Source organism: Paramisgurnus dabryanus, chromosome 21, assembly GCF_030506205.2.
Source record: "Paramisgurnus dabryanus chromosome 21, PD_genome_1.1, whole genome shotgun sequence".
Lineage (NCBI taxonomy): Eukaryota > Metazoa > Chordata > Actinopteri > Cypriniformes > Cobitidae > Paramisgurnus > Paramisgurnus dabryanus.
Genome location: NC_133357.1, coordinates 19,576,937 through 19,589,396, shown reverse-complemented (window position 1 = coordinate 19,589,396; position 12,460 = coordinate 19,576,937). Strand labels below are relative to the sequence as shown.

General features: G+C 36.9%; 1 protein-coding gene across 2 annotated transcripts; it reads right to left on the bottom strand.

Annotated features, from left to right (window-relative positions):
* Nucleotides 1–104: 104 nt before the first annotated feature.
* hck (HCK proto-oncogene, Src family tyrosine kinase) lies at nt 105–12,140 on the bottom strand. Of its 2 annotated transcripts, none has more exons than XM_065286161.1 (13): nt 11,984–12,140; nt 9,708–9,832; nt 9,207–9,243; nt 6,435–6,531; nt 6,206–6,301; nt 5,962–6,065; nt 4,516–4,662; nt 3,824–3,976; nt 3,463–3,645; nt 3,304–3,380; nt 2,446–2,599; nt 2,238–2,369; nt 105–1,233 (listed from the first exon to the last, which is right to left on the bottom strand). In XM_065286161.1, exons 2-13 carry the CDS (start codon nt 9,822–9,824, stop codon nt 1,031–1,033), a joined length of 1,500 nt encoding a protein of 499 aa, XP_065142233.1. In that variant the 5' UTR covers nt 9,825–9,832; nt 11,984–12,140; the 3' UTR covers nt 105–1,030. The 2 variants fall into 2 exon arrangements, with proteins under 2 accessions (XP_065142233.1, XP_065142234.1); XM_065286162.2 differs by lacking the exon at nt 11,984–12,140 and adding an exon at nt 10,086–10,233.
* Between the last annotated feature and the right edge of the window lie 320 nt (nt 12,141–12,460).

Genomic DNA, 12,460 nt, shown 5'->3' with positions numbered 1-12,460 from the left:
CAAACTAAGTTACTGGGTTGTTCTTTTTCACATTTTCTAGGTTGACATAACAGTTTTTTTTGTTTCAGGACTAATTTTACAACAAAACACACTGAATACCAAGGTTGATTTGAGTGTGATGGTTTTTATAGACAACTCTTTGAAAAACACGCCATACATATTTTTAAACATCTATTGTAAAACTTTAAATCTTAGAAATAATGTTAAAGAAGCAAAAAAAGAAAATTAAAATATATTGCAGGAAATTACAATGTTCTTTTCTGTTATTGCACAAACATCCAACCAAATATCAACAAAACTAAAGATGTATGAATATATAAAGTATCTGTTTGCTTCAGAAGTGCCTAAACAAGTGCTTAAACATGAAAGAGCAAGGTTAAATTTACAGATGCATAAAATTACAGTATTAAAGACATGCCTTTAAAATAAACCCTTTTGACATAGATTCAAAAAGTCTCAAGTACTGTTATGAGCATTTGGAAAATGTTGATGATGTTGCTGAACAAATACATGCATTCCTCATCCCAAATAATGGGAAACCTAATGTAGGTTGAAGATTAAAAATTCATCTTCTATATCTTGCTCATGATTAATTCAAACTACAACACACATTTCTGCTCATACTTTCCATTTCATTGTCCTATACAAATAAAATCAGAATTTTTTTTATCACTTTATAATATTTAATAAAAATAAAAAAACTTAATTTAGCATTTGTGCATGATAACACGGCGTGTAAGGCAGAATGTTCTTCAGGACAGGTATAGACTACTATTAAAGGAATAATTCACCCAAAAATTAATTCCGTCATCATTTATTCTTTAATTTTTGGGGTGAACTATCCCTTTAAAAGATGCATTGTATATATTAAACAGTTAATTTAATTGTCATTTAAATAATAATATCTTTTCACATTTGTTATTACTACATATATAAAGTCAATGTGAAATATATATATAGTGGAGTATTTAGATCTACATCTGGCATTTACATAACATGTCATATCAAGGTGTGCATGTGTGTGTCTGTATTAAGGCTGTTGCTGATATTGGCTCTCAGTGGCAGTATAAAAGTCCTCCAGTATGCTCTGCAGGTATTCAAAGGTGGGTCGGTCCTCTGGCTTATTCTTCCAGCATTCCATCATAATATCATAGAGCTCTTGAGGGCAGGCGTCCAGACGCTGCATCCGATAACCTCTCTCCAGAGCACGGATCACCTCTGGGTTTGTCATGCCTAAACATAGATAAAAATTTGTGTAAGGGCACAGCCAATACAATACATTCGAAAAAACATGTACATTAATTAAAAAGGGTTCCAAATTTTGTACATTACAAAAAAAAAAAAAATAGAGATGATGATGATGACATGCTGTTATTTTAATAAAAACAGATCAGACCACACTTAATAAAATATTGGGTTGTTTCCATCCATGGTTGGATAAAATATGAACAAACCTAACTGCTGGTTTAAATTAACCTAGAAAACGTCTATATTTGAGCCTATGTAGAGCAGCGGTTTTAAACTGTGGGTCACATAGTGGGTTAAGGTGGGTCGTACAAAGGTTGCTTGGTTGGCAGGAGTGATGAATGACACACACACAGACCAAAATCTTTTTATTCCAACTAATAACAAGCAATGACAATAATTTTGATATGATATGGGATTTCGATATCGCACACTCTTAATTTTGCTGGGTTATTTTTTATCCAATGCTGGGGAAATATTGGACAGAACACATGTTGGGTTAAGTTAGTTTCAACTCATGGTTGGGTTAACAACAACCCAGTATAGGTTTATTTATAACCAAACATCTCTTTTCCAATATTTAAATAATCCAGCAGAATTTTAAGTGCAATTAAACTTACATTTCATTCATTAAATGACAAGGAAAATAAAAATAGGTAGGTTGGTGGGTGGGGTGAATGAAAAGTGAAAAGTTTGGGGAACTCCTGATTTACAGCATTCTTGTTTCAACTAATGAGTGGCTCAAATATGCAGCGGTTGGGGTAAATTAACCTGGATTTTTCTAGGTTATTTATAACCCAACTGTTAGGTGTATTCACATTTGATATATTTAACTATGGGCTGAAACAACCCAGCATTTTTCAGACTGCAATTTTTCATACCAAACAAACACCTTTAAATGAAGCGATGACACAAGTTGCAGACTTACTCAGACTGCATAATAAGTTCATTGTACATCTGAAAATAAACTTTTTACAAATTTTCACACTGACCTGGGTACGGAGTGCGACCATAGCTAATGATTTCAGTCAGCAGAATGCCAAAAGACCAAACATCTGATTTGATGGTGAAGGATCCATAGTTTATAGCTTCTGGAGCAGTCCACTTAATGGGGAACTTGGCACCTAAGGTCACACAAAATCTAATTAGTATTCAAATAAAGAAATCCTTGTCTTCATTTATGCTTTTTCACACACTAACCTTCTCTGGCTGTGTATTCGTTGTCTTCTATAATACGGGCGAGACCAAAGTCGGCAATCTTACACACCAAACTCTTATTGACCAGGATGTTGGCGGCACGAAGGTCTCTGTGAATGTAGTTCCTCTGTTCGATGTAAGCCATGCCTTCTGCTGTCTACAGACAGGAAGGAAGGAAGAGAGAGAGAAGTGGATTTAAATTATTTAGTTGCTATAAACAGTTTAAAACTTTGAAAATAATAATTTGTAATTAAAAGAGCACAAGTGCGTGAGGTTGATAGTCAACAGCGCAGTGATAAACTATAATAGATGTCCCTTATCAGTCTGATTCACAGTTGAGGGTGAAATTCACTTCCTCTTTTCAATTCAGTGTCACACTTTTTGCAATACTTTCCAACCGAGCTCAATTGGTAGAACATTGTGTTAGCAATGCAAAGGTCACAGATTTGACTTCCAAAACACACAAACTCATAAAATGTATATATTAAATGCACTGTAAGTCACTTTGTATAAGGTTCAAATTTGAACCCAAACAGCGATCACATTGTAGTGCATTATTTCAACCAAAGTTGGTTACGTAATAGAAATATATCTTTGATTTATCCACGGTAAATAGACAAAATAATAAACTATCTTGATAATGCTAGACTCCACCCTCCTAGACAAATACTTCAACACACACACACCTCTATACACAAATATTGCTGCTTGTCAGTTATCACATTTGAATATTAAAATCCCATGTCTACATAGACAAACCTGTCCTTCACATCAAAGGAAAAATGTAACTAAATGGGGAGAAATGTATATGTTGTGAGTCTTCGATCAAACGACACTTTTATTAAAGTCGAAGCGTCTCACCTGTGCCGAGAAGTCGATCAGTTTGGGTAACTGGACTCGATTTCCTTCATCGCTTTTAAGGAAGTCCAGTAAACTACCTGGGAAACACACAAACGTACAGATCGTAAATCAAGATATCTAAAACCATTATCATTGTATTCACATTGTAGTCAAATGCACCTTTCTCCATGTACTCTGTAATGATGTATATGGGCTCCTCTTTGGTTACCACGGCATTGAGCCGGACCAGTTTGTCGTGTTGAAGGGTTTTCATTAAATTGGCCTCCATGAGAAAAGCCTCCACAGACATACTGCCAGGTTTCATAGTCTTCACTGCTACTTTTGTGTGCTTGTTGTATGTTGCTGGGAATACAAAGAGACATGGAGGTTTTAGTAGTATACTTTATTTATCATCCGATGTTGCTCTGTGTGAAAACTTGAAGTGACTGTCATGAATAGTTTCAAATTAAACAGATACTAACAAACAAGAGATGCTTAACAGTTCAAACGTTATATTAAGAGGACACAGCGTGCATCTTACCCATCCAGACCTCTCCGAACTGGCCAGCTCCCAGTCGTTTATCCATTTTGAGGGACTCGCGTGGGATCTCCCAGGCATCTTTCTCCCAAGGTTTCTGAGGTTTGGGACTCAGGCAAGGAACGGTGAGAGACTGACACAGCCCATCGCTCTGCTCTGTAAAGACACAGACAAATTATAAGACAGATCTGCTGGATATCCATTTCTATTTGCATCTATGGTGCTGTTGGTGCCACACTGCTAGGGTGGCCATTCGTGCCAGTTCCGCCGGACACGTCCCGAACATGTTTTTGGGTTCGTTCTCCGGAAGTCGCGTTGCTCGACCGCATACGTAATCGAGGTTCTCACGTTTCAGTTAAAATACGATTGCTTTTCTGAAATTAAACCGGAAATATGAAACTTTGATGACGTATGCGGTCGACCAACGCAACTTCCGGAGAACGAACCCGAAAACATGTTCGGGACGTGTCCGGCGGAACTGGCACGAATGGCCACCCTACACACTGCTGTCACTGGGGCGGTACCATTTATAAAAGGTACTCCTTTGTACATAAAGGGTGCATATTAGTACCTCCAAGGTACATATTGGTACCTCAAAGGGACATAACTAAATGGTACATATTAGGAGCTTTCTAAAGGGTACAGTCCCAGTGACAGCTTTTGTGATAGCGTATAAAAATAGGATTCCTACTTACTCTTGTAGTGGCTGACAAGATCCTGAAGGGTGTTGAAGGTGATGCGTGGGGAGATGTAGAAACCACCATTATCGAGTGTGCGGATCTTATAATGCTTCACTGTGTCACCTGATGGGTCTGAGTCCCTGACAGACAGCGAGTAGCTTCCTGATGGGAGGGGTTATAGATGTTATCGTTAAGCGCAGATAAAGATCAAGAAGATCTGCAACTGAAGTACAACTATTACATAAGACCACATAAGAATAAAAATAGCAAAGACTTTAAGAGTCAAGTATATACATCCTTTACATGCATCCTATGAGCTTTGACATTACACTATGTGAACCCAGAGGAAAATTACATTGCTCAAGGAGATTTGATGGAATGGTTGTGTTTCATTTAAGTATCAACTTAGTCTCAGATATTGCTCAAAAAATAGTTTAAAGAGGCCACTTCACAAGACTTTTTAAAGATGTAAAATAAATATTTGGTGTCCCCAGAGTACACATGTGAAGTTTTAGCTCAAAATACCATATAGATAATTTATTATAGCACGTTAAAATTGACACTTTGTAGGTGTGAGCAAAAATGTGCTGTTTTTGGGTGTATCCTTTTAAATGCAAATTAGATGATCTCTTTTGATAGTGCAGATTAAGTGGTGGTATTATCTTTCTCTGACTTCATAAGGGGAGACAGATTTCCATTTCCTATTTTTTCACATGCTTGCAGAGAATGGTTTAACAAAACTAAGTTACTAAATGAACTAAGGGTTGATCTTTTACACATTTTCTAGGTTGATAAAAGCACTGGGGACCCAATTATAGCACTTAAATGTGGAAAAAGTCAGATTTTCATGATATGTCCCCTTTAAAAGAAATTAAAATAGAAACGAATTGTTAAAATGCATTAGGAGTATGAAGGTGTAAAATAAATGTAGATGTATAGCTGAAATAATCTGGATTTGATGGAAACTTGAATTTGATGAGAAATGTTTGAGCTAATATTACTAATATTGACTTTTGATTGCAGACTTGATGACTCCTTAAAGGGACAGTTCACCCAAAAATGAACCTCTGTCAAAATGTACTCACCTTCATGTTGTTCCAAACCATTATACATTTTGCTGAACACAAAGAAGATATTTTATAAAATGTTAATAAATAAGTAGATATGGGGCAACATTGACTTCCACAGTATAGGAAAACAATAATACTGTGAAAGTTAATGGTGCCCCGGACCTGTTTGGTTACAATCTTTCGACTATCTTCATGTGTGTTCAGCATAAAAAAAATCATTTATTTTTGGTGAACCATCCCTTTAAGAGACATATCTAAGACACAGCACAGTTAAGCGGAAGTTGCCTTTTGCTCGACTTTTAATTTTATTGATGTTTGAGAGAAATTACTGAGATATTATAAAGATCTCATCTGTGATTTTTGTGTAGGGTAATAACTGAATGTGACATACCCGCTGTGGTCTCACTGTCTCTGATCATAAAGGATCCCGTTTTGTTACCAGATGCCAGCAGTTGTCTCTCAGCATCCTTCCTACTGACACCTTTAAAAAACCATCTGGCAACACATGCATACACATGAGATAGTGTCTAATTAAAACATTTTTGTAATATCAACATCCTACCTATAACCCAACTATGGAAGTATGATGTATTTGTGGTTTTTCTGATAACAGCAGTAGGGTAATATTTACTTACTCTTCGGTTTCCAGGGTGTCTTTGGCAACGTAGTTACTGGGTATAAAACCCTCTTCACCAGTGCTGAGAAGAGCTGCTTTCCACCACTCACCAGACCTAAAGATCAATCAACCAATCAATCAATCAATCAATCAATCAATCAATCAATCAATCAATCAATCAATCAATCAATCAATCAAATCTGTTTATAGAAAATCCTTACATATAAAACAAGAGGCATCTTACTTACTCCAACAAGATTTTAAGTCTGTCTCCCTTCTTGAAACCTAGGTCACCTTCATGCATAGCTTCATAGTCGTAAAGGGCTATAGCAATGTTTTCAGGACCTAAGGACAACAGAAATAAAGTGTTAAACATAGAGCCGCGATCACACATTCATGAAACGTCAAGCATTTACTGCAAACTTGAGTCACACATTTTGTGTTAACACATAGGCACACACATTCCTTGCTACCAGCTAGTAGTGAGGCTCTCTTAGGTTAGGGTTATTTCGCATTTATCAGATGCTTTTATTCAAAGCAACTCATAGTGCCTACACTCTATGGGGCAGTTTCCCGGACAGGGCTTATCCTAGTCCTAGATTAAAATGCATGTTTGAGCTGCTTAATTTTAAAAACAGCTGGCACTGACATATATCACTGCCATTGTTTTGTCTCAAGATGCACACCAGCAGTATTGCTTTTGTAAGGTTTGTTTGTAAAAACTACATAAATAATTTAATATAACTAAGGCCTAGTCCTGGACTAATCTAACGCCCCCCACACACACACAAAAAAAGGTGGGGGTTTTCAACTCAGTGTTGGGTAAAAAAGGGAAAACCAGGCTGACATTAAGAATCTTTTTCACTGGAGTGCCCGTTCACCTATGCTGGGTTGTTTCAAAGCAAAATGCTGGGTGTTTTAACCCGCTGTTGGGTCAAATATAAAAATTTTCTTGCTTAATTTAACCCAACGGCTTCGATGTCATGACGCATTATGTGAGGTTGCGCTGGCGCGTCACACGGATAGTGAAAGACGAGAAGTTGTGGTTTAAAAGTGCATATTTTTAATTTTTCTTGCCGAAAATGACGTTTCACTAGAAAAGACCCTTATGCCTTGTTTGGGATCATTTAAAGTCCTTTGAAGCTGGGTTAAAACAGCAATTTTAAACTGCATTGAAACTGTCAACTGTTGGGGTCCAATAAAGTCTATTAAATTGAGAAAAATCCTGGAATGCTTCTCTTAAAAAGCTTAATTTCTTCTCGACTGAACAAAGAAAGACATCAACATTTTAGAAGACGTGGGGGTGAGTAAATTGTTGGGGCTTTTTTAAGGTTAGGACTTCTGTTAGTGGTAAGTATATACAGTAGGGGTGAATTGCCCTAATGTGGGACACACAGGGGCGGTTCCCGTACAGGGCTTATCCTAGTCCCAGACTAAAATGCATGTTTGAGCTGGCTTAATTTAAAAACTTCTTGCACTGACATATCTTAACATATTTTAGAGCCATTGTTTTGTCTCAATATGCACACACATAGCAGTATTGGTTTTTGTGAGGAGTGTTTAAATAAACTACTTACATTTTTACATTTATAACTAAGGCCTATAGTCCTAGATTAATCTAAAACCTGTCCCATAAGGTCTAGTGTTCGTAGCCTCGTAGGTCCCCCAAAAATACATGAATGCCAGTGAAACTTTGGCATTACAAAATAAAAAGTAGCACAACCTCTCAAATGTCCAGTCATATATGAGGGTGGTGCAATCATCAGACAGGAAGCACATTTCACAGAAGTCGAAAGTTCAAAAAAATATCCCACAATAGTGCAAATATGCTGATATGTATCAGTGATCCCATTTCTCAATTGATACACTGTCAGAAAAAGGTACAAAAGATGTCACTGGCAGTGGCGGCCGGTGACTTCTTTTTTCGAGGGAACATTTATGTAGCCGTCATGTGTGTGATTGATAATTTCAAAATATGTGTTCTACGCGTCAAGTGAACCTATGTGCATCACGTGCCTGCTGCAGATGTGTCTAAAGGTTTTATGATAAAAGAGACGTTCGCATTTGCCAGATACTCTTACAATCTCATGTGTAATCAGAGTTTACTGTTAAGGGAGTGTCTTGCATGTATTTTGTGAATGTGAGCGTCTCTTTTATCATAAATGGTTTTGACGCGTGTGCGGCAGGCACTTATTTTGACAAAACACGCGATGCATGGTTCACATGATGCAAAAAACACATATTTTGAAAACACGAGCAACGCACATTACACTCCGAACACTTATTTTGAATTTGCGCCCCTCGGAAGAGATGAGCTGCCACTGGTCATTGGGACAGTACCCTTTAAAAAAAGATCCACATATGTACTATTTAAGTACAGATATGTATCTGTGAGAAACTTATGTGGCCCATTTAGGTACAAGGGTGTATTTTTAAAAGGTACACCTTTGTCCCCAGCATCTTTTTCTGAAAGTTGCATTAAATGTGCAAAGGTCATGGGTTCGAGCTCAGTGAGCACACACATGCTAAAAATAAAAGTATAGATCAGATACACTGTAAGTCGCTTTGAATAAAGGTGTTGAGTGTCAAGTACATAAATACACTTTAGAATAAGGCTGTAGTAGTTAACATTATTAAATGCATTAACTAACACGAACAAACTTTTTAATGTTAACTTTGTTAATGTTAGTTAATGTCAATACAGATTTTCATGTTAGTTCATTGTGCTTTAATAAATGTAAACCGTTTGAACATGAACTAGGATTAATAAATGCTGTAGAAGTATTGTTCATTGTTAGTCCATGTTAACTAATGCATTAACTAATTGTTAACAAAAACAACTTTATTTTAAACTGTAAATCTAAATGAAGTTTCACAGTGGTAAATATTACGTTCACACACTTACTATAATTAATGGGAACGACTGCATTTATAACCCACCCTATACCCGATGTTTTATTTGGATATGTGCTTTCTGAACCGAACTAAAAACTATTTTGTATGTTTGTAATGTCACTTACTGTCTGTCCCAGCACCTGGGCTGGAGGTGGTTCTGTTCTGCAAAACGAAAAAAAAAAGAGATGCAATGTTTGAAACAGAAACATTTTACCAGACACGAGACCAGATCAGACCTCTCAGTTCTCTTTTCGATGCAGAAAACACTGAGGTTGTCATAATACTAAGTAGATTACATTTTATACTCATTGTGCGGTCAGTATGCAAATCAGACAGCTATACCCATAACCACAGGATGACTATGTTAATAAAGGCCATGGCAACAAACAGTGAGGTTGGAATAGAAAATAAGGTTAGAATAAAGTTGATGTATGTTATGTAACTTGAAGTCAATATGAAAAACATCCTTCATCGGCTCCTTCAGTAGAAACGAACTATAAAACTAGAAAGCAGAAGTATAGGTCACAAAATCTGCTGTGATAAGGTTCACATTTTGATGATTCCGCTTGTTTAGTACCGGAATAGCTTTTTTCCATTAGAAAGGCTGCAGATAAGGCTCTACTCACAGCTTTGGTCCCCGTTGTGGGGTCTTTAACATAATGTGCTGGTTGGCTGCGGCTGTCGTCATTGCCCATTGCCTTGCCAATAGGATCCTGCTCTGGTTTGGTCCCCACACAGCCCATGGTGAACCCTGAAGACATTAAGAAAACATTTTAATTTATATATAGATAATCTATTCTACTTTTCTGAAACAGAAACTAATATGCAAAACAAGGGCTGCTTTGAGTCCCATATAACAATGCCCATGTCTGTGCTTAAAATACAGTATGCAGTCGTGGGAACGTGTTGCTGTAAGTAAGTAGGTGGTAGCATACAGTAACTACGCAATATAATAAAGTCATCAAAGTAAGTTCAGTATAAGACACATCAGCGTTTCTACTTACGAGATGAGAATTTCACAGGACAGGAACACCCAAATTTTATAAGGCGCGCTTGAATGAAGATGACCGATAACTTAAGTGAAAATAGCACTAACTGGTTTCTTTCTCTGACTTCCACATCGGTAGGCTTTAGTTTAGTTTCTCACTTGCCTGTGGTTTTAACATTAACTTGCTCACACATGCATACACGGAAGCTGCTAAGTGGAAACTGTGGTTGGTGGAGACCTAATGCTCAAAGCTGATTCAAATGAGATGGCCCTAACGCCCCCACACGCATGAACATTAAGCAGAAGAACGCACAAGCCGGCCTTTAACATAGACCCAATGCGAATCAATAGGAAATATATAATTTGATATGTTTTGAACTTCATAAACTGGCCCTTGGCCCGACTCAAACTCATGCAGCGACTAGGCCTACATTAATTACAAATGGTAGCAAGCCAACTATCCAAAAAATGGTCCCTAGCTGGCACCTCAATAGTTCCTCAGGGGTACATACTGGTACCACATGTATACATAGCTGTACATAAATGGTACATAAAATGACATTTTAAGGATGGGACTTTTTTGTCAGTATTGCAATAGTGCAAAAAAGTGCATATTTCCTTGTGATGAATGATAATTAACTTTTGCACCTTTAATCACACTTTGAGGCATATGTGTTATGCACAAACCACAACTAAAATTATTGCTATTGCATGGAAAGTCTATTTGTTCAGAAGATAACATGGACAGGCCGTTTATGTCATGAGTCTATCTGGAGAGCATCTATTCAACATTACTGTCTTCACTTTAATTTAACATTTATTTCAAAGAACTGCATGAACATTTTGGGTTGCCTCAAGAAAACATTGGCTCCTGCTATAAAAGCGATTTGCTTGATAAAAGACATATGAAACGAAACTTATTTCAAACTAATATTCCTCAGCGTATTCTCATTTGTTCTGTTTTTCGTTAAAGTTGTCCACACATGCAGTTTCTTGGGTTTCTTTGGTTTGCTTTTGATTTTAAAAGCTTTCAAAGCCTTTCGCTGACTCTTTATCAAAGTCAGGTTCCTCAAACATTGACTTGGTACAGTATGTAGTCTCACCCTAGCTTAATGCAGGTTTGATCTCTAGTGCATTTCCTTTTTCCGACTGAGGTAAAAATGACTGATTTTATCCTGAAAAGATTTTTTTAAATTTGCCTTTGGATTGTGTCGCCCATCCCAACCGCAGACTGATTTGTTTCACAGACCACAGAGGAGCCACTTTTACCTTAGATAAACCTTACACAGATAAACCCACTGATGCACATAAGAATATGAAATGACTTATAAAGAGAATTTGAATTTAGTGTCATTTACAGGAGGAGATGATCGTGTAGCTTTAAAGAGGAAGCAAAATATTAAAATGTGATCCCCTGTATTGTTCTGTTAAACTTTATAGTGAATTGCGGAAGTACACACCAAATATAAATAAACCTAAAACCTGTAATTATTTCAAAGTGTTCTGGCTTCCTCATACTACAGGTGACAGCTTTAAATAAAACGCAACATTTAACACGGCAACTGCGCCGTGGTTTAGAAACGAATCTACAATCTACAACAACTTATTTGAAGGCTGTATTAATTATTAAAAACAAATTAATAAAATATTAAGTAAAAACTACGTTAAAAAAACATTTATACAGTATTTTCACTGAAACAACAGACTGAAAAGTGTATGACAACCAACATAAAGTAGATAGACGACTGAAAATGAAATGATATGTTAATACCCACGATTTTTTCTTTTTTCTTGTCGAGTAAAGTAAATCTTTTTTTATACGAAAACCATTTTTTAAGCTTAAGTTCAGTTAAAACCTAAATCATTATTTCATCCAAAAATATTTTTGTAAAAATATATATAAATCGAACTTACCACTTCAAATGCCCTATTTAAAATCTCCTTATTTACAAAAGCTTGGCGAAAGGGTGAGCAGGGACAAACGTTTCATGTGTCTTCACACCGGCTCCTCCATCATCGTCTCTGGTAGTGAAACTGTTGCGCTCGTTACCGTCCAAGAGGAAGTTAGAGGGGCTGTGTTTAAACAACAAACAAGCTGCCTACATAGATATCATCATAACTGGCTACACTGCAACTGGATACTTTTGACACACACAGGCGCGCGCGCGGAACACGCGTATGATGCACGTGCCTTAACGTGCCTAAAATATTGCAACCGTTATGTCTTCCAAAACAACTGTTGGCTTAGGCTGTTCAGTGAGTATTAAAACACAGCCAAAGAGAAACACCACCAGTCATAGGAAATTGGTCATGAATGTCCGAGTAATGCAATCGTCTTCATACAGGGCTGGTTGCAAAAGCTGTTAAAATCCTTGTGTAACTTCACTTCTG

Coding starts and splice junctions, on each gene's coding strand:
- hck (XM_065286161.1), bottom strand. CDS start 9,824: ATGGGCTGTGTGGGGACCAAACCAGAGCAGGATCCTATTGGCAAGGCA. Junction 4,663..5,961: donor AGACAGTGAGACCACAGCGG/GTATGTCACATT, acceptor CCCTCCCATCAG/GAAGCTACTCGCTGTCTGTC. Junction 3,646..3,823: donor GTTCGGAGAGGTCTGGATGG/GTAAGATGCACG, acceptor TTGTATTCCCAG/CAACATACAACAAGCACACA.